The sequence below is a fragment of the Festucalex cinctus genome, chromosome 14, assembly GCF_051991245.1.
Source record: "Festucalex cinctus isolate MCC-2025b chromosome 14, RoL_Fcin_1.0, whole genome shotgun sequence".
Lineage (NCBI taxonomy): Eukaryota > Metazoa > Chordata > Actinopteri > Syngnathiformes > Syngnathidae > Festucalex > Festucalex cinctus.
This window is the reverse complement of record NC_135424.1, coordinates 19,629,203-19,657,172: the sequence shown is the minus strand read 5'-3', so window position 1 is coordinate 19,657,172 and position 27,970 is coordinate 19,629,203. Positions and strand designations below refer to the sequence as shown.

The 27,970-nt window shown below is 39.7% G+C and overlaps 3 protein-coding genes across 6 annotated transcripts; 1 reads left to right on the top strand and 2 right to left on the bottom strand.

The window, feature by feature from the left end:
- Nucleotides 1-38: 38 nt before the first annotated feature.
- LOC144001153 (pyridine nucleotide-disulfide oxidoreductase domain-containing protein 2-like) lies at nt 39-12,738 on the bottom strand. 2 transcript variants are annotated; one of them, XM_077495219.1, is made up of 17 exons: nt 11,733-12,738; nt 6,641-6,812; nt 6,269-6,288; nt 6,072-6,165; nt 5,645-5,718; nt 5,421-5,576; nt 5,185-5,338; nt 4,519-4,580; nt 4,337-4,434; nt 3,980-4,121; nt 3,747-3,881; nt 3,586-3,658; nt 2,372-2,525; nt 2,105-2,256; nt 1,679-1,785; nt 1,357-1,477; nt 39-1,271 (listed from the first exon to the last, which is right to left on the bottom strand). In XM_077495219.1, the coding sequence occupies exons 1-17, from the start codon at nt 11,775-11,777 to the stop codon at nt 1,201-1,203; spliced, it is 1,830 nt and encodes a 609-aa protein (XP_077351345.1). In that variant the 5' UTR covers nt 11,778-12,738; the 3' UTR covers nt 39-1,200. The 2 variants fall into 2 exon arrangements, with proteins under 2 accessions (XP_077351345.1, XP_077351346.1); XM_077495220.1 differs by having other exon boundaries at nt 40-1,271; nt 11,717-12,736.
- Nucleotides 11,829-17,929, top strand: slc25a28 (solute carrier family 25 member 28). 2 transcript variants are annotated; one of them, XM_077495223.1, is made up of 5 exons: nt 11,846-11,930; nt 12,005-12,363; nt 14,672-14,900; nt 15,441-15,497; nt 16,568-17,929. In XM_077495223.1, exons 2-5 carry the CDS (start codon nt 12,019-12,021, stop codon nt 17,116-17,118), a joined length of 1,182 nt encoding a protein of 393 aa, XP_077351349.1. In that variant the 5' UTR covers nt 11,846-11,930; nt 12,005-12,018; the 3' UTR covers nt 17,119-17,929. The 2 variants fall into 2 exon arrangements, with proteins under 2 accessions (XP_077351347.1, XP_077351349.1); XM_077495221.1 differs by having other exon boundaries at nt 11,829-12,363.
- A 7,040-nt stretch (nt 17,930-24,969) lies between these two features.
- Nucleotides 24,970-27,970, bottom strand: nkx2.3 (NK2 homeobox 3). Of its 2 annotated transcripts, XR_013278434.1 has the most exons (3): nt 27,601-27,970; nt 25,504-26,256; nt 24,970-25,337 (listed from the first exon to the last, which is right to left on the bottom strand). XR_013278434.1 is itself a non-coding variant. In XM_077495525.1 (2 exons), exons 1-2 carry the CDS (start codon nt 27,968-27,970, stop codon nt 25,622-25,624), a joined length of 1,005 nt encoding a protein of 334 aa, XP_077351651.1. In that variant the 3' UTR covers nt 24,970-25,621. The 2 variants fall into 2 exon arrangements, 1 of the variants encoding a protein (XP_077351651.1); XM_077495525.1 differs by having other exon boundaries at nt 24,970-26,256.

The following is a 27,970-nucleotide window of genomic DNA, read 5'->3' as shown; positions in this document are numbered from 1 at the left end:
TATCAAAAACAGTACCGGTACCCTTCCCAAGAAATTAGGGTTTTATATTTTAAGTCCTTTGCACACCTTTTGATTTACTCACTGACTTCCCTTGCAATTGTTGGAGCAGGAAGTACCCACAAACCACGACAACATACCTATCACTACACCTTCACATCCCCTCCCCACACTTTGGATCACCCAAGCACCCTTATGTCTTTATAGCACCCCTAAACCACTGAGCCTAGAATCGCCTCTACTGATACCACTTGTACTTTGATACAAAAAAAATTAAAAAATCCCCCCAAAAAATGACAAATTTTTAAAGACATATATCGCAATAGAGCTTTTTTTTTTTTTTTCCCTTCAAATTGCATGAAATGTGTAGCAATTTCCTATTCTTCCTTGCTAAAGCTCCTGCCCTTATGACCGTACCCGGTTGATGGATGGATGGAAACGTTTTAGTTCCTGATAGTAAAACTTAACCCCTTACATCTATTGGCTCACCCCCTTGTGGTTGATAGTGATATCGGACACTAATTCATATGCTTTATCCCAGGAGGTGCCATGATTTTATTTTTTTCAGTTACAAAATTGTGCATCAGTGCGTAATGGAGAGTGAAATGACATGCTTGACCAGGAAAAACAACTCCAGCATGCAACCTGCCTAAATGTTTGCAGCTAATAAGGGCAACTGCTACTAAAATTCAATTTAGATTTATTTACCTGACTTCATATGAAAAAAAAACAAAATAGTTGCATGTTTGGCAATGATGAGAAAGTATGTAACAATTTTCAATTTACAGTATCAAGCATGCATTAAATACGTAGATTCATATATCATTTTAAAACGTGTGGCAATATTGCACTGTTACACAGGGAGTGAGCTCACTTTTTACCCACTAGTGAGCTTTTAAAATTAATAATCAAGATTACAGTAGACTGAATTTTTTTCCTTTTTTTGTGCATACTAAATTTTGATGGAAAACACTGATAGCGGGATATTCCCATTGATTCAATAATTTTTGGAGTTAAAACACATGAAATACAATTGCATGCAATTATAATGGCTGTCAATTATATGCGGATTTTCACGATTCGCAGGCTGGCCTTGTCAGACGTGGAACCGATATGTGTTAATGATTGAGCTTTGTATGACATACAGAGTGCCCGACAGAGCATCTGATCAGATATAGGAGTGTTGAGTGTTTCAACTGTTTGTCAGTGGCGTTTCAGGTCAGCCATGGCGGTTAGTGCAGCGTTCCAGCCAGGAGACCCCATCACACCTCCACCTGAAAACAAACAAAACAAATGAGCAGATAACACTTTGTTAATTGTTTGAATATGACAGCAGTTACTTGCGCGTTCTAAGCAAACCTGGATGACTGCCACTGCCACAAAGATACAGGCCTTTAATTGGCGTACGGTAGTCCGAGAGTGAGGGCAATGGTCGCGCTAGGTACAGCTGGTCCAATGACATTGACCCATGAAAGATATTCTGTCAACCAGAGTTGAAAATTCCGTTTGCGTTGGCATGAAAATCAACAGTACTATATGTGCCTGCTGAGTACAGAAAACGAGCAAATGTGCTGACTCGACACAAACGCTCGTCGATTACATTACAGCAGAATCCAATGACATTTAACGACATGGCCGTGTTTGAACAGTTGCTAGTGTCAAACAAATCACGAATGTTTACCCCTCCGGTGAGCCCAAAAATACTCTCCAGGTCAGGCGGAGTTAGGATGTCCCTGCCCACCACTGACTCTTTGAATCCAGGGGCGTATTTCTCCACCCACTCGAATACTACATGAAACAAATACAGGTGTAAACTAGATTAAACTATAACAGATTTCAGTTCAAATATTCTTACAATGTTTGACAACAATGCTCATATATGTAGGGCGTTTTCCAAAATGACGTCGCCAACACCACAATAAATATTTCGAAATGTCTAACTTTTGACATAAAAAACAAATGAACATGGCACCCTTTTTCAAAATAAATGAACATCAAACTAATTTGATTAATATAATTTCATCAAACCTTGATAGTTAGTGAAGACAATGCATATGAAAGACACGATTTTTAATCTTGTTAAAACTATTTTGCCAGCATTTCTAACCATTATCTGCAAAGGCCTCTCTGTCCTGCTCAGTCCACTCTCTGCCCTCGATATGGAAGGGGGTGAACTGTGTGAACATTGACACCACATGACTGCCAGAGGGCGCCAATGTGCGGTCCAGCACAGACGGGATAGTCATCTCGATCATAGGCCTGAAGCACAAAACCCAAATAAATACTGGTAGATCAAATTGCGTGTCAGCTACTACAATGCGGTCAAATGTGATGTGTCATTTCAGAGTGCTGGTGAAATAATGAGACAGTTTGCCTGGTTGAGGGACGTCCATTCATGGCCTCCATGTAGGCTGCCTCCAGTATGTCCACTCTGTCACAGTTGATGTGAATGGAGCATTGATGGTGAGGTCCTGGTTTATTGTCTGGTGTGGGAGCTGCGAGAAAGTTTGGCAGCTTGTCCACTGCCACTATTAAAAACAATTGGGCGGAGGGGGGATTACACTTAAAACAATGTGTGACTTATCCTTGAAATTTCTGTTATGATTGTAAAGTGTGACTTTTAAAGTTAATTTTACGAGGCCAAAGCTTGTTAGCTCGCAAGCTAGCTGGTTGCTATAGCGCCTCTTGTTGTCTTCCACGACAACCCAATGGGATATACTCCAGCCACTGGTTTTAAGCGAATAATATTTTTCGCTGATAGTTATTTGTAGGTATAAGAAAGATACTGGACCAAGTTGAATTTGATTGACAGCTGATAGACAATCATTGTCTATGCAATGATAGAGACCAATTTAAAGTCTCATTTTTATATGCTTGGTGATTCTTTTTAATCATCCAAATTTGGGAGGATTAACAATATTTCTTTATGTGGTGCGTCAAAGTTATAAAACATATTGTCACTTTACAAGGACTTTAATTTTACAATACATTCTACTGTATATATCGGCCTTATCATCATATTTGATATTTACAAATGACTTTAAATTCTAGATTTTAAATCAAGAAAATTATTTTGGTCCATAACTGGACTGAAAAATGTTAATGTAATGTTTATGAAATAGTTAGTTAGTAATTAATAGTTATATAATAGTTAATCCCCAAACACCCTGGTCAAATTTTAGGTTAAATTAATTTTTTGTACAATGGTAACATTTGACAAAGTGGCAAAAAAAAAATTGAGTGTGAGAGTTTTTTAACTATAATTTGTAGGTATTGAGATTGAATAAATGGAAATTCGATTTTTGTTTATGTTATACTGTATTTTAATGTCATTTTTATTTACAGTAATATATCAATTAGTGTAATTTTTAAGGGAAAAATATTTTTATAAATAAATACGTATTTATTATAATCATACGCCTGATCACGCGTGGCATCCATTTCAATTAATGTTTCTGAATATGCTGTGTAAACAATGCTGCAATATTTATGCCAATATATACCATTACTGCACTTTAAATGAGTTTTTTTTTTTCTTCCGGTCCAATGTTTTTTTTTTACATTTGCATAATAGGACCAAATATTTACCATTGATCTTAGTAACAGGTGAGGTGTAATCAATCTGATCGACAGCTTTCAAGAATTCTGATGACAGGGCACCCTTGAAAAAAAAAAAAAAAACAGGAACATGGAAAAAATATATCTTATGCAGTCATCAGTATTGCTAATTGTTTATCTATTATTTTTACCTGTGGTGTGAGGTTTTTAAATGTGACATAAGGAGTAGCATTAGAAAGAACAATTGTACTCCGGATCTCTGTGCCGTCCTTCAGCACCACTCCCTTGGCGGCACCATCTGAGCCCACAACAACATGCTCTACATCCTACAAGTCACACATTGGATTTGATCAAAGAAAAGACCACTATTGGCAAAAGCAATTGCACACTTGTGGCAGAGGCCTTCCTATAATTAAGCATTTACCTTTTCTGTGAAAATGTCTGCGCCGTAAGATCGGGCGGCGCTGGCTAAAGCCTTAGACACGCCTCCCATGCCACCTTCAACGTAACCCCAGGCACCTTTCTCCTTCTCCAACTCTCCCATCACGTGATGTAAGAGCACATATCTACAAGTAAATGTCAAATCTGATTCCATTCATCCACTTCTAATACAGTGGGACCTCAAATGTGGAACACTCTGGGGCACTGGTAGAAATCTAAATTGATCTAATAAGCAAAAAATACAAAAATAAAACATAGCATCCATTTTTAAAGCGCATGTCCTCCACTCCAAATGGTTCAACTTTTGGGGCATTTCCATTTCCTTAACATGTTGTCTCACCCACTACCAGGTTTGCTGGGACTGGTCATAGCTCCAATCACACCGTCCGTAGCCAGGGTTGCTTTCAGTGGCTCCGACTCGAACCAGCGATTAAGGATCTAACGGGAGAAAACACGAGCTGCGTTACAGCGCCACCTAGAGACAGCAGTAAATATTCAGCTGGCTAAATAAGACCAACAAACCTTCATGATTGGTGCTGTTATGATTTCGTAAAACTCTGGAATGTTACGGCCTAACTTCAACCCTGTATTTAAAAAAAAAAAAAAAACAGTATAAGGGGGACTCATTTCATTTTTATGACATCTATGTTTAAAGTGGAAGTCAACCTTAAACATTTCTTGACAATATGTTATGCTGTATGTGACCTCACAAGTCTAAACATGACATTCTGTTTAATATTATGTTTGTGGACTATGAGTTATGAAGCCAAATTCAGCCATTTTAATCTATCTCAGGTAACAACCAATCACAGCTCAGCTTCAGTAAACAAGTGAGCTGTGATTGGTTGTTGCCAGAGCCTGAGCAATGCTGATGTCATCTTCAGTCGACAACAAATGGCAAAATGGCCGCCCCCGGGTTCCGGTGCCGGCGTGGGTTCGCTTCCCTGCCTGGAAGACCATGTAAGTTTGTGTGCGTGTTTGTGTGAGTTAGTATTAAAAACAAAACAAACAAAAAAAAATGGCCTCCCCCTGAGATGGATAAAAACAGCTGGGCTTTGCTGCTTATTACGGAATATTAATCAGAATGCCATATTTAGGCCAGTGTGGGGCTGCATAGAACATATTATTGTCAATAATAATAATAAGAAGAAGAAGAAGAAGAAGAAGAAGAAGAAATGTGTTACCCACCACATTTGACAACAGGCTTCAGTGTTTTAGCCGCAGCCAGCCTCCTTCTCAATGATCCGGCTGTGACACCTGGAATGTCAACAGGAGGGGCATCGAGGAGTGGGTGGATAGCTCCAGCTAGCTTCTCAAGGTGCAAAACAAAGTCTGAAAAAGCCTGGTTGCAAAGACAATTCAAGTTGATACATATGCAGCAGTTTATAAAACTAAGCAAGCATGCTTCACAATGCTTGAACCACCTTTGCATCTTTCTGGGAAAATTTGCCAATCTCCTTCTGGTTCTCGGCGAGATCCGAGCCTAGCGTGAGGGATCTTGGCGGCCCACCCCTGACCCCCTCCTCCAACATGGGTGTGAACGCGTGAGGATCCCTCATATGCACCTTCAGCCCATGTTTCTGAAAACACAAAATATATCGGGCAGTTCAAAAGCATATCACGTGATTTCTTAAACCTGATTGTTTACCTTCAGCTCCAAGTCTGTTATAATGTGCGGCCGTAATAAGCTGAGCAAATAGGAGCACCTGGAGAAGTGGAAACCTGCACGCAAAATAAAAGTGGTATTATAATTGTTTAAATTGTTGCAGCCACTTTGTGATCACGTCTTTGCCACTAACACCAAAGTTTCTCCATACCTTTTAACATTTTCTGAGAACATCTAAGAAGATTGGAAAATGTACAACATATTAACTGATTAGTTACAAATGAAAAAATAATGAATAAAAACACAATTCAGTCTACTGGTATTTCAGTTATCCTCCCAATCTCAATCTCCATAATGGCAGACAAACCAGTGACCTGAATTTCTGTGATATTTCCATGTAATTTTACAAAATCCAGAACGCAGTCGAGGACCCGCTGCCCAGACTGAGGATGGAGGCATCTTATCTTACCGGGGAAGATCTCCTCTGTCACTGCTGCACCTCCCAGCACATGCCTGCGTTCCAGCACTGCGGTCTGTAAACCTCCCTTCTGCAGGTAGGCAGCCTTGTGTATACACAAACACACACAATAAACAAAACAAACGTTTGACCAACAATCAGAAGAGCCACAATGCTATAAGTGTTCAAGGAAAAATGTCTTGACTCACTGCCACCAGTCCATTGTGTCCTGCAGCAACATAAATAAAATCATTTCACAGAAATGAAGGTAGAAAATCGAATATCAATGTATAAAATAAAGTTGCACAAGCTGTTTTTCCCATCTAGTTAAATTCAGTCCAAAGTTTAAGAGGGCCACACTGGTCAAGCTGCAGCTTAACTTTGGAAAGCATTTACACAAAGTCACACATTAACTAATGAGCTTATTTTCCACAAGAAGACACGTATTGCAAAATGACTAGTTGTCTAGACATGACTAGACATTGCAGCAGAGTTAAATGGGACGTTGTATTAAATATTACAAAGCACAACTAAACTTTTTTTTTCTTTTTTTTTTTTAAACAAAATTCGTCGGACCTCACCTCCGCCGATGACCATTGCATCATAGTGTGATTTGAAACCGATGTGCGTGTAGGCTCTGCATCTCGCCACAGAGCTCACGACGTTCGCGAGCCTCCGTGCACGATGAGTCCATACAGCAGCAGCAGCCATTGCGAGTCTGAAAGTCCCTCTTCCCGCCCCTAGTTTCGCCCACTGAAAAGAGTGAAAACAGGTCGGTGGTCACTTCAAGATCAAAAACTCGCTATTCTGCTCGTTATAAAAAGTGATCACTCATTTTCATTTTCAGCACTAGAGTAAACCATAATGCATAAACAATGCTGAATATAATGATAAAATATTTTTAAAAAAAGTTCAGTTTCGTTTTTAAAGTTTGTGTTGCTTGTTGTTATCTACTTTGACCACATGAGGGCGTAGTTGTTCCATACAACGAGTTACAACTGGCCACATCACCAAAACCTGCTTTATGATGATATGGTACCACTTTACCTTCAAACAGTGCTCATATAGGCTCGACCAGCGATTGTGTAACATAAGACCCTCTCAGAGAGAATACAATCTCCCACACCCTTTATATACATACGCTGTATGTCATACAGTAGGGCCTATTGGCCTACTGTAATGATGTAGGCTATGCATTTTATCCTACATTTGGAGTAAAATGAATTATTTTTATGTGGAACGGCAGTAAACAGAACATGGATGCACACAACACTGTTAAATTATTGCATTGCATTATTATTATTATTATTATTATTATTATTATTATTATTATTGCATTATAGCAACAGAGATCAAAGGGCTAAGCAATATGTCACCCAGTGATTAATTGGGTAACTGGTTTTGTTTGTTTGTTTGTTTGTTTGTTTGTACAGGGAGGGAACTAGGAAATGTGGTATTGTGAACTTGACAGGGTTATGAGTTATAAGCTAGATAAAATATTGATATGAAATATTGATATTTTCACTGTCCGACATGAAACTCAGTATTCTTGTCTATGGATGGATGGATGGATGGATGGATGGATGGATGGATGGATGGATGGATGGATGGATGGATGGATGGATGGTGGCTTTTATTGACGCATTTTTATAATATTCAATTACATTATGTTCTAAGATTCATTCGATCCCTGGTGATGCTCTGTTAGGCCTCTACTGCAACGTCTATCTGCATGTCTTTTACTTTCATATTTGGAAACTGTACAGTCATATGAATGAATGATGTGTTGCTACAAACAGCGGGAATTATTTGGCGAGTATAGTAAATAATGGTATAATGTATACTTTTCATGCTACTATATACTATAGTTAATAAGAATGTTTCTGTTCCTGACTTGAGACTTGTGCTGTACATTATAGTGTACTTGACTTGGTTAATTGTCATAAGAGTGCTGAGATGAGCTCTTGAGACATTACTGTTGGCCTGCTTGAAAAGCCGTAGATCATCATCATTGTCATTATCAGTCCACAGGGAGAATATCACTAGGATGAGAGGAAGGAATAGTTTTACTTGGGACCAAAACAATAGCACATAACCATGTAAACTTGTCCTCATAATGGCGAGTTCTGGATTGTATTTTGCTTACAAGGTGTAAAATAATTCTTCTTGGTTGCATAGACGTGCACTCTGTTGGCTGAGGGAGTACAATGAGGTGTTGTGGGGGTTCTAGGATTTCCCTCCTGAGCCGCCACCATTCTCCCTTGTTGTCTTAGAGCAGACAAGAGAAATGATCCTGACAGGATGAACACTTCGCCTTTCCTATAAGGAACGTCTGCGGACGACGCTCAATCGGCCCTAATGAGATCACAAGTAGGAGATTTTGTTCTTGTAAGCAGAAATTAACACTTCAATACCCTTTGTCGGCAGAAATTCAACACTCGGGCCTGCCAAGGCTCTCTCAGGCATTAAAGGAGAAAATGCAATTATGTTATTAGTACAGAACCACAACAAAACACAATAGCATCATTTGCTAGGTGGAAAGAAGACCTTCTTTCCCTTCAGGTTGAGAAACTGATGGCCTGCAGTAAATGTACTGACATCTTGAAGTATTCTTAATTATATCAGAGATATATTAAGATGTATGATTCAAATCAGCAATCGACTTATCTGATAATGAAGCTGAGCATTTGATTTTAAAGACTAAACTAAATGAAATACAATTTATCAATCATCTTTCTTATAATAATGACCTAAGTCATAATTTGACCAAAATGTTTGAGGGTTTTTTGCCTTAAACTTCTTCTCATGATATGTGCCACTTCTGCTGAAATCAGACACATCATTAGTTTAACACAGGGGTGTCAAACTCATATTAGCCCAGGGGCCGCATGGAGGAAAATATATTTCTAAGTGGGCCGAATCGGTAAAATAATGGTATATAACTTAAAAACAATTGCTGTCAATTATATGCAGATTTTTGCAATTTTTGGGCCAGCCCTAAATTACAGAGCTCAACTGTAATCTATTGTTTAAAAAAAAATAACACGAATGCAAATGAAACGCAGCAACACTTTGCCTGTATGAGTTCTAGATGTGTTAAATCTTCCTGTTTTGCATATATATATATACATATATATATATATATATAGTATATATATAGTTCCCAGAATGCATTGTGTGGCACAGCTAATGAAGTTATAACGACATTAATCTCTGTCATATGTATTTGTGTTACCAGTAATTGAATTTGTGTCGTATGTAACACGTTTATGTTGGTCTATAACTAAAAAACAACAACATTTTTTTTAAACAAACCATAACTTTAAGTTGTGTGTAAAATAATGACTTCTAGGGAGATTCCATGTACAAGTTACATTACTCATTTGAGGACTGCTTGTGAAATTACAAATGTATATATTTGGTTGTGGTTGGCTGATTAATTGGTCTGACATTACGTTTTGTTTTGTTTTTACTTTACAAAGTCGTCTTACTTTACAAAGTCGTCTTGCGGGTCAGATTAAACCACTTTGCTGCGGGCCTGATCTGGCCCACGGGCACCACTGGTTTAACAGATAATTCAATTTTACCCCTAAAATGAAATTAAGATAGCCTAATCAGTATTTGGTTCATTATTTGGTTCAGTTTTTTATGTTTTCTGAAAAACTTTTTTTAATGACTTTGTCCATTATTTCAGGAAGGTAGACGATATGTTCGATTTACAGGTATATGGTCAACATATGTCACTTAAAATATTATATTTTACCGCTTAATTTATAGTACTGTTTAGGTGAAGTTAAATCAGACTTCTGAATGGATTTGTCAGATAATAATTTAACAGATTGTATTGGAGGAAATATTTTTTAATTGTAATTGTTACAAATTATGACAATTTTAGTAAGATTTGAAGCTGAAACGTGTTGAATATATAAATATAATTTAAAAAATAATTCAGTGTCCATGGATGCTAAACTTAATAATATTAATATAATGTAAAATGTAAAATGTAATAATAATAATAATAATAATAATAATAATAATAATAATAATAATAATAATAATAATAATAATAATAATATAACTAGCAAAAAAACATTGCACACTCAATTACAATTATTATTGTTTTTTAAACACTTTAGATTTCTTAATGTAGCTACATCAGAAGTTGCTATCATCGATACATACTGTCATTTTCTATTCCAAAGGTGAGCTGCAGCCTATCGCATTTGACTTTGGGTGTGAGGGGGTACACGAGTAATGGTTGCCAGCCAATCACAGGACACATAGACAGACAATTATTCATATTCTGACCAAATGGACCCTTTAGAGTCTTCAAATTAGCAAAGAAGCATGTTTTTGGAATGCAGGGGAAAGCTAAAGTATCTACAGAAAAATCACACAATCAGGGAAAAAACACAGGAAGGCCGCAGGTCAAATTCCAATCTGCAACCTCAGAATGGTGAAGCGGATGTGGCAGTCCAAGATGTAATCATTTCAATAATATTCATTACATTCACTTGTATATCATTTTAAAAGTGGAGTACCTTTCTTCGTTGATTATCTGCTGGATTCTACTCCTTTGAAATAAGGCGAGTGGTGGTCATTTCAAAACAAATTTCAGTTCCTGCCAGTGATGGTTTCTTTCCCAGTGAAGGGCTAAGGCAAAATGATGGGAAAAGCACCCTGGCAACTGGCAAGACAAGCAAAGTATTGTAGGGAACACAAGGCAGAGCATCAAGCTAAACAAACAATGAACTTGAACCACAAGTTATATGCTAACAGCTTGACAAAGACCAGCCAGGGTGACTAATATAAACTGACAGAGGATATCAAAAGATAGCTTATCTTGATGAATAATGACTGTACATGCCTGCGTCAAGAAATTGAGATAACCAGGACAACAGTTAATTACATGTGTCAAACTCAAAATTTAAGTGACAACCTTTGAGCATGTCGTAAATAGATGCATCGCTTCTTGTGCAGCTGCGATTGGCTGGCAACCAGTTCAGGGTGTACCCCTCCTACTGCCCGGAGCCAGCTGGGATAGGCTCCAGCACCCCCGCGACCCTTGTGAGGAGTCAGCGGTCAAATGGATGGCTTCTTGTGCAGCAATACAGGGTGCCTCTCATTCAATAAAGTGAAAGTCAATGAGGAAGTGCCCAGTCATAAAGTTGATCTAATCTTGTGTAGTGTCTTTCTGTTTGTGAGTTACTCTTATACGCTCACTGGACATTTCATTATGGATACAGCACAATAGAATGATGTTTATTTAGCTATTGACTATGGGGAAAATAAGCAATTAATTAGTTGCTTTTAATGGGTGGGACATTATTGCGACAAAGCATTGAATAGTTATTTTTCACTTAGCTGGTGTCACGTACACTTTAGACACCTTCTTTTGTCATAAATAGGATAATTTTTCTTTCCATGCTAGCGATATATAGTGACAAGTAGAACATTTAACAATGAAATTTTCATTACCAATTTGAATAATATAGCTTTGTGTATAACTTAACATGCCGAGATTTGACACCAAAGTAAATGTGTAAATAAATTTGAAACGCGATCATCATTTTGACAGAATATAAATACACAAAGACAACTGACAAGGCAAAACTTCAAAAAATAAGGCCACCAAAAAAACAAAAAGAAAACATTACTTGTGGCGGCAGTCACCGTTTTGAATGACAGGTCTTTCAGCCAATAGTGCGCGGAGGACATGCCTCTCGGAGCCAATCATGTTCGTCGCTTGGGCCGTAGCGTGTTTCCCATGTTTCCGTCCTTGCTGGGCCTTGCTTGGCTGGTTACGGCTGGGAAGTAACGACGCGGGTGGGAATGTTGGAGCGGGGCAATTAGCTGCCAAGTCCACCTAAGGTAATGCAAAACTCCGGAGCCGAATTGTACATTGTCAGGCATTTGAGCGTGGCCGAACAACCCCTTTCCTCCAGTCGTTCGGTTTCTCATGGAAGCGGATGGATTTGTAAGGAGGCGTCGGATGACAGCGGAGTCTGCAGGCAACGATCCCGGGGTTGCTGGCGCATCTGCCGGGGCAGAAGTTCGATGGCTGGGGGGCAGGTTCCTGGGAGTTTCGGAAAGTATCGTGGGAAGCCTGTCGCCGAGGATCGGAGGCGAGACCGAACTACAAACTGTTGACATCTCCCGCAACGTACAGGATCAAAGTGATGACTCTGAACCTATGGACTATGAGGGCTTGCCACAGGGAGCCTCCACGAGCACCCACATGTTGGCCGGAGCCGTGGCCGGGATCATGGAGCATTGCCTCATGTTCCCCATCGATTGTGTCAAGGTAGCCTATCTCGGCGGCGGCTAACTAGTTGCACAATTTAGCCTGTTTCTGCGCCATGCATGTTGATAGAATTCCGTTGCTGTTAGCATAGCTTTTTAGCCTCCCATGCTAACCCAAACACGCGTCAGAGCTGAGCGCAAGGTCAGCGGCTAGCTTCTCCTTGGTAACGCGCTAGCATGCACGCCTCAACCAGTTAACCAACGTTTGCTAGTTAACGTACCATTTATGTTACGTTTTGTTTTTATTTTTTAAACCCAGTCGTTTATTAGATGTATCGTTCGTCCCGCGTTCAAGCTAAACCTCTATTAGCTTGTTTCGTAACCAATGTTTACGCGTTTATTTGGAGGGAAACGGGAAGAAAAAAAAAAGTTGCTAACATGAGTCAACAGTTGGTTGGTCATCCTTGTCTGAGCCACAGAGCTATCTATCAATCAATCAGTCAGCTTTATTTGCACACTTTAGGTCCAAGGCATAGATAAACAGGATACACAATGTAAAGAAAACAACAACAAATAAATGCACATACCAGCAGAAGCATAAGTATAATATATTAATTACCGAACAGAAGTTTTTGGTCGCCACCGCGGCGATTTCATATTTTTCGTGAAAATATGGACGTATGGAGAGAGTTTAAACGCGAAAGCAGACATTTAGATTGGATTTGTGATTATTATTATTATTTTTACTATTCGTATTTATTGCATTCTATTATTTAGAGTCTGATTAGTTAATCTCTTAAACACAAAATCAGTGGTTATAGTCAAATAAAAATAATGGCATTCTATGTTACCCCAAACTTAGAATACCAGCCTGTGTCTCCTGATCTTGTAATTATATTGTATACCACTTTCCATTGTTTGACAATTGTTAGTCTTTTATCCAGCAGATAAATACTTATGTTGGATCTTCAGCCTGTAACGTTTTACTTCTGCTTGCCACATGAAACGGGCCAAATGAGTCTTAAACTGTGTTCACAATCATCGGCAATGAAGTTGTTTGTGTAAGTGGGTTATATGACAGTCTTGTAATCCCATTTACGCACTTGGGGTCATTTTCTAATCAAACTTTTGTTTGTTTGTTTGTTTGTTTTTGTTTTTGTTTTTTTGTATTGGGGGTGGCGGAGGTTAGACCAGCTCAGGTCAGTCAGTTGCTCTTGATCATTGCATTGGCGAGATGACACAATTCAACTTAGGACATCCAGCTGTCCGTGTCACAGTGAAAAGCAAGCACGTCTTGAACACCTGTAGTTTTCTCTCACAGGATGCACGGACCGAGTCGAGGCTTCATCACTGTTGTTCTTTTTAGGGGCTATGTCGCTAATGGAGCTCAGCAAGAAACCCTTGCACAGTGCACATGAAGTAAAATCCACAATGGAGTCAGTGTTAATCTACATTGTGAAGTGTCATCCTGCTGTGAGGGTCGGTTTACGATGGAGATCCTGCAGTGCTTACCTACACTAAAGTAGCAGTGAAGTTTATAATTACAGGAAAAAAATGCATGGACATTTCCAGGCCAAGTGTGGTGTGGCGCTAACCGAGCATGCCGTACACCATGTGTCAGGCACCAGTTAGCCCCTAATGTATCAACATGCGTAGCAAGTGTTGCGTATTGGTGTTTATCTGTTTTCTATCATGTTAAATATTAAGAATAATAAAGGCAATTTGAGCAAAATTGTTAGCTCAGAAGTGTTTTTCAAAGTGGCAGGTCTTTGCTGTAATCAGTAGCCACAAAGTAGCTGTTTTGAAAAGGTTAGTGACCCCTGACATTCTTACACAAACTAGTTTATTGCGCGCCGTTCCGATCCACTGTAAACCGAGAACGCCATGAACCACGTGTCTAAACTCGGCTAATGTGTGCGGCATTGCCGGGCTCTCTGTTAGTCCAGCATTCCTGATAACACAGGATCTCATGAGGCCGTGTTTATTCTTTGCCCAAGTCCCCTGCATGTGCATGACAGTGCACACAGGCCGGAGGTCGCTTGTGAGTTTGTCCATCCAGCCACAACACTGCTGTTCAAGGATTTTGTGAATGCATTTACTATTTTATATTCCAGAGCGCATGATTGACTCGTTTTTAGATTCATTTGTTGCTGTTTACATTTGTGGGACACAAAGTTGTGATCTCAGGTCAGTGGGAGCACAAGCAGGATATACGTCATGTCCTCGTGACCTTGGAGCTTGAAACTTCATGCTTCCTTCTATTCAATAATGCATGCGCCGCCCACTCTTTCCCAACCATTATTTGCTCACGATGCTCTTTCATTGCAATGCGATTGTTGACTTTGTCCCCCATTTTGATTCTCCCCCAGACAAGAATGCAGAGCCTTCAGCCCGACCCGGCTGCCCGCTACCGGAACGTGATGGACGCCCTCCGCCGCATCGTGGCCACGGAGGGAGCTTGGCGGCCAATGAGAGGCCTGAATGTGACGGCCATCGGGGCGGGTCCTGCCCATGCCCTCTACTTTGCCAGCTATGAGAAACTCAAAAAGACTCTGAGTGATGTGATCCACCCCGGCGCTAACAGCCATTTGGCTAATGGTACCATAAAACTTACCGATTACACAAAAAGTTTGTGCTGTGTCATGATGCAAAGCAATGCTGATGTTTTATACCCAAGCAGCCCATTTATCAACTTGGCCCATTAGTACATACTGTAGAATTCTGGCATCTGATTGGACAAAACATTTCCATTGCAAGTGTTGCCAGTGTAGTTCTGTCGCTAAATTCCACTTGGATTTGACTCAATTCCCGTGTGGAAATCCTTATACTGAATGTCGTTGTCCCTTTTTCCATGTTTTCCCTATTTTCTCTCTTACCTCTTTCCAGAGTATTGGGAGGCTGGGTAAGTCCTCTTTCTCCCCTCCAAACAACTCTTCCCATTTTTTTAATTAAATTATATTTTGACTCATTTAGAAGCAATGAACAATGTTGTCCACTAGATGTCTCTCACGACTGGACAACTTGTTGAGTAATGCCATGTTTGCTATTTAGAAAGGCTTCCTACTGATATTTTTATATTTTCACTTCTTTCCAGCAAGCCTTGAGATCATTTTAATGTCTGAGTCGTGTTAATTACAGGAGCAGCAGGATGCGTGGCCACTCTGCTTCATGATGCAGCCATGAACCCATCAGAAGGTACGAACCTTTTTTTTTTTTTTTTTTTTTTTCTTATTTATTTGTACCTTAGTACCATTTTAATCAAAACCTCAATTGTTGATTTATCACATTTTGTAACAATTGTGAGAAAATGGTGTTCATGACTTGGTGAAAACTAGTAGAGGCGCTGGTTAATTTTCAGCCTAAATAACAAAACAATCTGGCAAGTTGTGCTGCATTCACGTTAGTGATAGACTGATATGATTTTTTCAAGGCCGATAGCGATAATTAGTAGCCAAGCAGACTCACTGATATTTCAAGCCGATATACAATTTGCAGTGAAAGAAAATATTAGCATCAAAATGTAAAAAAAAAAAAAACAAAAAAAAACTTTTTGATTTAATTTCAAACATATAAAGAATTGACAGTTTTGTTTAAAAAAATATAACAAATTGCAGGGAGCTTCCAGTCATCAGCATGTGTTACTAAGCTAAATTATAAACTAAGTAAATTGTTTTCTACTGTAAATAAAGTTTTCCAAAATTTCAACATCATTTCTTAATTTTATTTATGTTTATTTTTAAAAATAAAAAGTATAGGGAGTTCCCAGTGACACCATATTTTTGGGTTTTATAAAGTGGGTAAATTTAAATAAATCCATAAATGAAAAAAGTTTCTGTTTCTCACTGAGCATCAAATGCATGCCAACGTAGCTAATTTGGGCTTCGTCAGGGTTCGTAAAAGCTTTTAAAAGATCTTCGCAGACTGACAAATTCTTGGAATATGTTCTTTGCGACAAGTAAAAACGGTATTGAACATCTTACAAATCCTGATGAAAACCCCAAGTTTGCTATGTTCGCAAGCATTCGCTGCTCAGTGAGATACCAGCTTTATCGGCGTTCAGATTCCTAAAACGTCCGATGGCGATATTTGGCATTGACGGTCTTTTTTATAATTGGTCTAACCCTAATTGAAGTTATTTTGACAACTCACCGCAGGGGTTGTTAATTTGTTCTACAGTTTACTCATTTCCCTTTATTTATTTTTTTTTTCTGTCTTCAACTACCTCCCGGACGTCACCATGGTGGTCACGTGACCCCCCTCACTAGTTGTGAAGCAGCGCATGCAGATGTATAACTCCCCGTACCGCGGCGCATTGGACTGTATCAGCGCCGTGTGGCGGAACGAAGGCCCCCGCGCGTTCTACCGCAGCTACACCACCCAGCTGACCATGAACGTCCCCTTCCAAGCGCTCCATTTCATGACTTACGAGTACCTGCAGGAGCTGCTGAACCCCCACAGACAGTACAACCCCTCGTCCCACATGCTGTCCGGCGCCCTCGCTGGGGCCCTGGCCGCCGCCGCCACCACGCCACTGGACGTGTGCAAGACCCTGCTCAACACCCAAGAGTCGCTCGCCCTCAGCTCCCTTTCGGCCAACCAAGGAGCCCACAGACATATCACGGGCCTGGCCCACGCCTTCCGGACGGTTTACAGGCTGGGCGGCCTGCGGGGCTACTTCAAGGGAGTGCAGGCCCGGGTCATCTACCAGATGCCCTCCACGGCCATCAGCTGGTCCGTGTACGAGTTCTTCAAGTACGGACTCACCAAGCACCAGCACGACAAGAGGCGGGCGCAGCAGATGGAGGCGGAGATGTGAAGCGCACAGCTCATGAAATCACACGAAGACGCACCTCCACCGTCCCAATGGCCAGACAGGCATTTTCGGAAAGAGGTTTTTAAAACGCCGTTTGCTGATTACGCACACTTTGATTTATGTTGCTAAGCGAAAGAAATGTCACAGTATTTGAATTGTTCAATAGGGGCAATGGGTTGTCACCAGAAGAGGGCAGTAGTGTTATTTTCTTAATCTTTTTTTATGGGGTCTCTTTTTTTTTTTTTTTTTTTTAAAGTTTAAGATTAGTAGGAAAACTGGAACCCTGCCCCGTTACTTAAATAATTGTAACCAATCTGCATTTAAATTTTTTTGAGAAGCTAAGATGCGGATTACGTTTTCCCCCCATTTATTTGCCCTCTCTTTTTAACATCCACAATCAGACATTAAATGAATTCAAAGCTTATATTTAATTTATTTTCAATTTCACTCACATAAAATGTGATCCATAATTGGGGAGCCTGTTGGCATACATAATTTGCTTTGTGGCGCTTCCATTGACAACCCCGTGTACTTCTCAGCTATTCACCATTATTGCCTTGTCTGCAGATGGCTGTTGTGAAGCTGATTTTAGTTTATCTCACTGCTACTACTGAGTGTTAATATCTTGTTCATTCAAGGCAGAGGTTGCATGGAGTAGGTTGTGCCCCAAAAATTAAGTCAGCTTAATAAGCTATGTTGGAAAAAGTTGCTATCGTACCCATGTTGAGTAAATGGAAGCTGTCATTCTTACTGATTCTGAATTGCACTCATCATTAAATAAATTATGAGCAGTGGACAGTGCTCATAAATAATCAAAAAATATTTTTGTTGGGATTTTTTCTGAACACTTTAGCCCAGGGGTGGCAAACTGCGGTCCTCGAGGGCCGGTGTCCTGCAGGTTTTGCAGATTTCCCTACTCGAAGTGCAGCTGATTCCAATTAACAGGCTCGTTATCAGGTTTCTGCAGAGCTTGCTGATGAGCTGATCATGAATCAGCTGTGTTGAAGAAGGGAAATATCCAAAACCAGCAGGACTGCGGCCCTCGAGGACCGGATCTCGCCACCCCTGCTTTAGTTCGAGTCAAACAAATCTGCATAGAATCAAAAGTAATGGGACATTTGAAGATCCCAGTAGAACATCAAACAGGTTTCATTGTGGAAAAAGGTACACTTGTTTAGTCTTCTGTGCAGGTGCAGCTTTCAACTTTGACCTGAACACTGAAAATACACATGTAGAAAGAACTACAAGCAAACAGGACAATGCTGTTGAATTCGCCAAATGGTGCATGATGAAGTATGTCTTTAATGCAAGGAAGGAACTCAACAGGTTGGTACATACACAATGTAGAAGTAGGAAGGGAACTACTCAATCATGCGAGACGCATCTCAAATGAGTTGGTGTCAGGTAAGAACAAAATGTAAATATGATGAGAACATGTGACCTGGTATAATAGCCAGATTGATATCGTGAGTCACTCCACAATATCAATCTGGGACTGCTCCGCTCCACTGTGATTTGCTTGAGAAAGGCAGGACATTCTGGGCAATACTTCAAGATGATTGGACTAAGCACCAACTTGTGCATTCTACCAATCTTTTGCTTTGACCAATCACGGCAACAGATGTTAAAGTTGTCGTTAAGGTTGGATAAAGCACGAATTTCATTACCAGATAAAAATGCACGAAGCGCCTCTCGCAGTTCTTTTTCAAAAAGGAAATTGAGTAGTTCTGCAAGAACATAATTACTTGCAGCATCCGTGCATACGTCCGCCGGTGTCGCCATGTTAGGTTAAGTCTTAAGGTCAACACAGTTTTACATTTAAGAACACGTCTTGCATAGACACCAGACACAAAATCGTTGTACAATTTAAAGATAGTCAAATACAAAAATGAAAATAATATAGGGCCATGTTAGGTGTGTTTCTTTCCCACGGCTTTGGCACTTTGGTCACAGCTGCATATCCCGCCCCCAAACACAATGTTGCTTTGTAATTAGTCCGTGAAAATTAGCAGGCTCTGTGCAAGATGTTTTTATTTTATTAGTATTATATTTTATATTTCTTTTGATTTATTATATTAGTTATTTATTTATTTAGCTCTGTACAAATGTATTCTCAGGAGTTTGTGAACTCACAAATACCGCGAAAATTCATCTTGCAGAGCAAGTTTAGAAAAAATGAGATCACAAGGTGATTTTTCTCTGGTTTCTGTGTGCCGTTAAGTGCCTACCTAGACTTTTCCTCACATTTTTTTTTGCTTTCTTCCTAGCAGAAGACTGGAGGTTTTGTGCTATTTAGAACTGTTCATAATTCCCCCCACATGTGTCTAAAGGCCCCAGCTGAAGAAAGTCAGCCTCAGAGGATAACGCTACCACCACCATGCTTCAACCTAGGTATGGTGTTCTTTTGATGATGTCACTCTGCAGTTTAATAAGATTTTGACAAAGAACTTGTCAGCTGTGTCAGTAGGTTAAAGCAGGTGTTCAAAGTTCCAATATGGCCTCTCCATGTGTATTTAGTGTACTGTAAGGCCATTTATTCCTTGAAACACACACACATGCTCATGTACAGTATCGTTTCTGAAAAAGACCCCTAGTGTTGACAAAGAGCTGGCAGATGGACGTGCACACTCTCCCTTGTGTATAGTTATGAGCCCGTGTTTTGGAAACTCAAGCCTCAGCTCAAAATCCCTTAAAGCAAGCACCTGTGAACTTGTTCATATTTTCACACACACGCCAAGACAATTCTCTTCTTCTATGTCAGCTCTCACTGGACTGCCGTACTTCTTTACGTAATGACTTATTGTGCCGTATTGTCCAAAAAGTTACATCAAGAGAAACATTTCTGTTAGCCATAATATTGGCTTTGGGGACTGGAGAGTGTGAAACCTTGGGAGCGTGTGTAACACTGCACCATTGTTATGTCTGAATGCAGGTGTCTCCCCACTTTCTCTCCCACTCGCACCCATGCCGCTTTTTTCTTTGAAAAATGCGTGCAAGGTCATGAAATCTTCATTGGAACACTTCAGACTGGAACTTAAGATCCACGCTCATGTGCGAAGTGCAGCGCGTGTGTGCGCAACACAGGTGCAGTCAGGGACACTGAAGAGGAAACAGACCTCCCTGCCCTTTAGAACTTGATCTTGAAAAGGAAGCTGTCTCTGTCAAATTAGCCGAGCCGCTCTGCCTTCCAGCTCTTGTCAGCGCTAACTGCTCCGATGACACGTTTGCACCATCACAGACTCCCACACTGTCTGCACTGTTGATGAAAACGTATCAGTTCATAGTTGTAACAAAAATCCCTACCAGGGACATTACTCTGACTCAGGAACAGTATTTTCGTGCAAATGTTCAGCCATTCTTTTCCAGGTATTCAGCAAAATGGTGCTTCTATCTGCACTGCCATTTGGTTCTGTGATTCTGTTCTGTCAGCAAAGAGGGTTCAAGAGCTCTGGTTGGTGCCCAAAAATGGCAAGAATTCCACTTTTCTTCAGGCTCCATTTTTGTCCATTTGTCAGACCCACCCGCTGTGTAGATATGAGGGCCATGACAGTGTAAATCAAAGCCTCTGAAGACCAAAAATAAAACTCAAGTTTTAATGCTAGAATCTTACAGCTCCCTCGTTGGACCAAAATGGCATCATCGTCTTCCATTTCCTGTCCTAAAGATGGTTTTGGCTGCACCATTTTTTTTTTAGCTTGGAACGTTGCAATATAACACCAGGGTTCCTGACTGAAAGATCTCACTTTTTCAGGGCTTTAGGCCTACTTTTTCATGTGTACAGTTTTTGCAAAATTATGTTTCTGATCCAGGAGTGCTGGAAAAAATGAACGTGTTTTTCACATAGCAGTATATTGATCATGTATAGGTAACCTGAATATTATGCAATTCAAACAATATACTTATGTATTTTAAATAAATACTCTTATTATAATTAATTTAGAGTAATTATACATTAACTCATTCAAACCCAAAAACGTGTAAATATGTTTTTAATGCTTTGTGCTTCACTCCCAAAGACGTATTTATACTTTTTTTTGTTTTTTTTTAATGCAAGAGCATACAGAAGGCTTTGATGCAGCTTCTGACATGAAGAGGTGGCTTAAAGCAATGGTAGCTATTACAAAAAAAACGACCAGCAGGTGGCAGCAGAGTATAAGTCATGCGCCAGGGCCATGTTGCAACAAGCTCTTTTTGACGGTGTTTTCACCAGGAATGTGAATACTGACGAAACTTTCCTATATTCTAATGTTAATTGCTGCAAAATGGAAAAAGATACATATGTACTTTTTTTCCTAATGAAAGAAGAGACACTAATCTTTCTTTTGGTATGTTCCATGTTTTTATAGCAATAGAAGACAATATTCTGTGGGCCTTGCAAAATCAGTCAAAATCCAGTAAAACAGTGGGAATGAAAGGGGTTGCTTCAGTTAAAATGACTGTGAGTGAATGAGTTAATACTAAATACATAAACCTGGGGATATGCATTTCAAATAAATAAGCTCTTTTAGACTAATGAATATGTATCATACTGTATGAGGTTTATTGGTAGGTTTGTGTTAAAATTATCTAAAATAAATAAATAAGTAAATGTGAATTTGTCATGTAAAAAAAATTACATAAATCTCAAGTTAGGCTTGAAATATTTCTGTGAGTGTATACATTAAAACATTATTTTAAAAAAATCGTACAGCATTCTTGTCAATATGCATTTGTCGTTACTGCTTGCTTTGAGGAGAACTTTGGATCCTTGTTGTCCCACTTATCCCCTCAGACAAACACAACCTTGAAATCAGTCAGTATATTTGTTTACTTTGTGAACATGACATCTTTAACTCAATTTAATAGCAAAATCTTAGGAACCAGAAAGCGTGTTTCTTGATATTCACCTGTTTGTTCAAACAACTGCGATCTGTCAGAGATAAGAAAGTGTTTTGATCGTATCGCTTCAAATTGTGTGGAAAGGAGTAAACTGTTCAAGAAATAAGAGAGGCCACATAGGGATGGTGGGCTTGGCTTGTGATGGATGTGGCGTCCCCATAGGGGAGGTGATATAGTTTAGTATAGAGGTCTTGAGGTTTCACTGTAAATGTTTACATTCCCTAGTGTACTGATGCTATCTGCTAAATGTTTCTGGAACAAGCCTAAAAATCTTCCTGGGTGAGACTGTGCACACATGAGATTAGGTTAAACCAGCAGTCTTTAACAGTGAACCCCTCCTGATCCAAAGTCTGGTAAGCAAGTGTAATATTACTGCATGCATACACGAATGGAATTACACAACTTGAGGAGGAAGAAAGGCGTTAAAAGATCGAGATACTTGACTCATTTAGCCATTTTCAGCATTAAAAAGTAAATATTTTGTCGAGAATTAATTTGACAACTTCATTATTTTTCATGTACAATTAATACCTTTGAAAACACATTTTTGCCGGTTGCTGACAACTGAAAATGACATCTGCTCAGAGCTCAGGTAACAACCAATCACAGCTCACCTGTTTTCTGGGCTTGGTCATGTGACGTGCAAATGCAACAATGATTGGTCCGTTATCTGTTTCCTGAGCACAAGTGATGTCATCTTCAGTTGACAGCAAGTGTCAAAATGTTTTTGTTTTGTTTTTTTAATAATTGTACTTGAAAATGATGATATTAGGTGATAGACAAAATATTTTCTTGCTGAAATGGCAAAATAGCTAAAAATGTTAACCAAATTAGCAGATAAATATGCTTCATTTTACTTGTGTCTGTAAATATGCTGATAAAGTAGTGTACAAACAATGAGTGAAATTTTAGGGGTATAATATTGATATACTGTAGTGTATTGTTTAGGATTTCACTGACTTCGTCCTTGCATTTCCAAAATAATCACTTTTAAGGGAAACAAAAACTTTATGTATGCTGAGCCGTTAACATTGCATATTAAAAGATCAAGCCTTTAAGCTAATTTTAGTGGTGTGGTACTGAGCTATTTACCCCTAAATAAAGTACAATGCAGATTTAAAAAAAGTTTCTATTTTCATTTTTACGGTTCCCTGTCAACTGAAAATTGATTTAGCGTGCTTGATGTGCTGACCTGACACTTTAGTTGCGCCACTGAAACTGATGTCAAAAGTCCCCTGTGTAACGCGCGAACAGCGCCCCCGCGAGGTAGGTGGGGGTGTACTCGCTGCGTCACTCTGCCGGTACTCTTGTGTTTTTAAACCTGATTAAATAATGACTAAATACACGACTAAACATCCAACGTGGTGCTAAACAAATTTGTAACATGTATTCACTTAACCCCACGTTTTAACTGGTAAAACCGTCACTATTTCCCGTATATTTGGAAAGGTTTTTCAAACAGCTTAGTCTATACAGCAACTTCAAAATTGGTCAGAATTATCACGAAGATAGACTGAAATTTTATGTACACTGGATTTTAATCAAATTCCAATTACTGAGAAACGTTTCCCTTTTTTGTAATATGTTGCCTTAGCATCTATAATTAAATTTATCTTGTAAATTGCTCTTTTGTGAGAGCCATTCTCTGAGTCCATTTCCACAATTGATCGATATTTTTGTTATAATTTTGTAATGTAAAAATGTCATTGCTGCTCTAATGACCTTCATAAGCAACTAGAAGATACGTTTCTGCCCTTTTTTTCTAGGGGTGGCATTTTTGGCCTTTATAAAATGGCCCCTGATAGGTAAAAGGTCCCTCGGCACTAATTGGCGCTCCTCTGTTGTGTGTGTGTGTGTGTGTGTTAAGAGGTTGGAGTGGTTGCCATGGCAGCCTTTTGTTCGGGGGACGCCACCTCAGATGAGCCCTGCTATCTTTGGAGGCATGCAGATAGCGATCGCTGCACTCTGCCGTCGTCCGGCCTGCGTCCTCAGGCACCGCCGTGCTGTCGCCAGCTCTATTTACACTATAGCACCGCCGTGCAGCGACCAGGGGGAAGTAAGTGAGTGTCCATCATGGAGACAAACGCTCTGTTTATGTTGTCATTCGGCTCCATTAATGACAGCTTGCAAGGAGGAGGCGTTCACAGCCGCGCTAATGGGCTTTAATTAACAGCGCGTGTGGAGGTCCCATGCAATTAACTAATGGGGGAGTAGCTAACCATGTTTCATCATCATTCGTTCTGTCTCTGTTTTTAAAAAAAAATGCATCTTGTGAGGTTGCCTGGTTAATGTCCATCTGCGAATCCTGACCGGAAGTACATTCTCAAAGTTTCTGGTCCTCGTCTCAGCAAATACTCCTTGGAACGTTCTCACAGGAAAGACACTAATACTACTATTTAAAGATTAGTGTCACTTTAAAAAAGATAGCTCAAGGCTGTTTTTTTTTTTTTTTTTTTTTTTTTTTTTTAAAGTTAACGTCTGACGGTGCAAAAGTCCACGAGCAGTAAAATTGCGTTTTTCCCCGCATATTAAAATGTCTTTTCGTAACATTACTTGCATGATACAATGAAAATAATTAAAACGTTTTCATTCATTCGTATAATGGAACACATTTTTTTGATATGACATAGGCTAATACAAAATGAAAAAGTTCATATAAAAACCTTAAGGTCTAGGCCATACTTTGAATTTGTAATTATTTGTGTTAGAAAAATACCTGCATGATTTTTTTTTGTGGGGGAAAAAAAAGAAGAAAAAGAGTAGAGAAAAATCCAAGTTTCTGGTGTTGAAATTTCATTGAGTTAAATCTAAAAGTATATAATGAAAATCTGTTAGCAAACATTAGTTGCAATAAATCGTAAAACTACGTATGTTGAACATTTTAATACACACAAACTTTCAAAACAAAATTTACAGGAATGAATCCCAATATCATTATTTTATTATTTTATATAATTAACAATGTGGGCGTAAACAGCCATAAATACAACTGCTCCATTAATTAACTGACAAAAAAATGTGTCACACGTGCATGTTGTGAATTAAGGAAAAACAAAACAAGCGTCTATCGCAGTTAAAAAACAAAAAACACGTATCTAAAAGATGGTGCCAAAAAGTCAAGATCCTCACTTGTGGTATAACATCAGCGTATAAGCGTTCAAATAGCTTCAGCTGGCGGCATCTTCATTAATAATAACATTCAGTACAATAGATTTGTCCACATTAGGAAAAATGTATTTATTTCAGTCAAATCTTTCAATTTCGGCAGCACTCCATTCCGAATACAGTCATCATCCATTTCTCAATTTGCGTTCTTGTCAGTACGTCCTTGAAGTCTTCAGACACTGAAAGCAAGTACGCACTAAATTCCCGGATGTTCTTGTCAGGGATCAAACCAATTAAGGATATTTGTGAATGCTTTGCTGGCAAAATATCCCAAGATCCATTTCATTTAGTCAGGGGAAGTTAACAAGCACGCAGTCGTTCCAATTTACTGAAGAACATACTCACGAAGACCACTTGCCAGTTCAGAGACTGTCCAGGCCTGCACTGCGTGAAACGGCCATTTTCTTTTAATCTGTCACCCCCAAAAGACATATACATCCAAGCTGTGCGTCCAAATGGTGCATTACCATGCCCTGATGCCTTGAAGAGCGCCCTGGCAGGGAGGGACGACCGCCCCCTGTGTGGACTGGCTCTGCGTCTGCGCGCCCAGGGGTCCTAAATTCATGTTCATGAAAGCGTTGGCGGCGCTGCTGGAGGCCGGCAGAGCAGGTAAACTAGCACAAGAGTAAGTGTTGGTGTACACAGAGTTGTTGTAGCTGTAGGGCGGGTAGCCGTTGTAACCGTACGGGCTCGGAGCTCCCACCGCTGAGTAGGAAGTGTTGTAAGTCGGGGATCCAGTCAAACAAGGCCTGCCGTCCCGCACCAGCACCGGCACGGCCACCCTCCTGGGAGGCGGCGGAGGCCCCGGCGGATGATGGTGGTGATGATGTCCGGCCATCTCCAGAGTCTTGTCCTGCCGCTGCCGCTTGCATTTGTACCTCCGGTTCTGGAACCAGATCTTCACCTGCGTCGGCGTGAGTTTCAGCGAGCCGGCCAGGTGTTCTCTCTCCGGGGCGGACAGGTAGCGCTGCCGCTTGAAGCGACGCTCCAGCTCGAATACTTGCGTCTGGGAGAAGAGAACCCGCGGCTTCCTCCTGGTTCTCTGCTGCTTGCTGGGCGGCTTCTCGGCGTCCTCGCCCCGCGACGAACCGACGACTTCTGATGGATGATGACACATATTTAAAATAGAATTCACGACATTATAGCAAATAAAATTTTCAACAAATCTGCATCACTCTATTTTTCATATAATTAAATTCAATTTAAAAAGTACAATTGTTTTATTACAATTTAAAAATATATTTATTCGTGTGTTCACTTGAAAAATTAGACAATGTTATGTAATTAAAAAATGCAAACATTAAAAGTATGTGATGTATTTCACTGAACATATGACAACGTTAATAAAATATTTTAATGTTAAAAATTTAAAATCAAAAACGTGATTCGTCATGAGATGCTTTCTTGACAAAAAAAAAAAGCCGCTGGTAGTGTTTTGGGATGCTGATGTAAAAATTCCAAAAACGTGATTCGTCATCAGATGCTTTCTTGACAAAAAAAAAGAAAAAAAAAAAAAAAAAAAGCCGCTGGTAGTGTTTTGGGATGCTGATGTAAAAATTCCAAAAAGACCCAAAAAAAATGGTGATTTTTGTTTTTCATGATGCTTTTGACACATTATGCCAAGAATATATCTTTAGAAATTTATATAAAAGTTCGAACTTATTTAAAAATGTGATTTTCCCCCGCGTGAGATTATTTTATTATAAATGTATTTGACACTTGAATTCAGACAATTTACTAAATATTTTCGATTCAATTAAAAGTGTATATACACCGTGAATGGAACACATATTTTTCGATCGCAAAATGCAGTTGATGTTTCTCGTCAGAATTATTTGAAACATGAAAACTTCAGACAGCACTTTAAATTTACTGATGAATAGCTATTCCCTGCAGGTGAACGTCTCGCACTGCCAGTGGACCCTAATATACATTCATATTAATATTAAAAAAAATCTGTATTAAAGATGTTGATTTAAAAAATTTATACTCACTGGTCACTTCACTGATTAACTTTAATACAAGAAGAAGATGATGCTCTAAAATGTGCTTATGTTTATTGTGCAGTGGTGTAAAGTGGCGCATAAACATTTTGAGCACTAAATTGTTCTTCAGATTTCATTTTAAAGGCAACATATTACTGTTAGTATGATGCGCATGCAGATTTTTATCTGAAAGTGTCGAGCAAAACCCAATTGTCAAGACTTAAATTCTATCAGCTCTCATTAATTTACCTATGGCTATGATGTGTTTAGAAAAATAGTTTTATGATCACTTTTTTTGAGCAACATGAGCATGCATCAATTTCAACAAAAGGTGTGTCAGCTTTTTTGATCTATTAACCGTGAAGAAACGAGCAAAACTTTGAGACCGACTCCTGCTTGTTGCAAACTTTACATGGACACTCACAAATTAGTATATTTAGTTGTATGGTGCACTCACTGGCGTCTCGATCCTCCTGCTCGGTCTCCAGTTCCAGATCCACAGGGTGGATCTGCGCCGGGTTGCCGAACATCTCCACCGGCATCCCGGACTCCGCGTGCAGCCGATCCGGTCCGGCGAGCGCTCCCAGGTACGACATTCTCTCGTCGCTCTCTGAGCTGATGGGACTCGGGCTATCTCTGCGGGCCAGCATACAGGAGGGCGGCGAGTGGGTTCGGAAAGCGCCGGACTGCAGCGGCAGCGCGCCTGACAGACCCGACAGGCACGAGATGAACTGGAATTCTTGCGACTGCTGCTGCAGCTCCAACTTTAAGATGTCCTTGACCGAAAAGGGCGTGCTGGAAGATGGGATAACCGGGCTGGGGAGCAT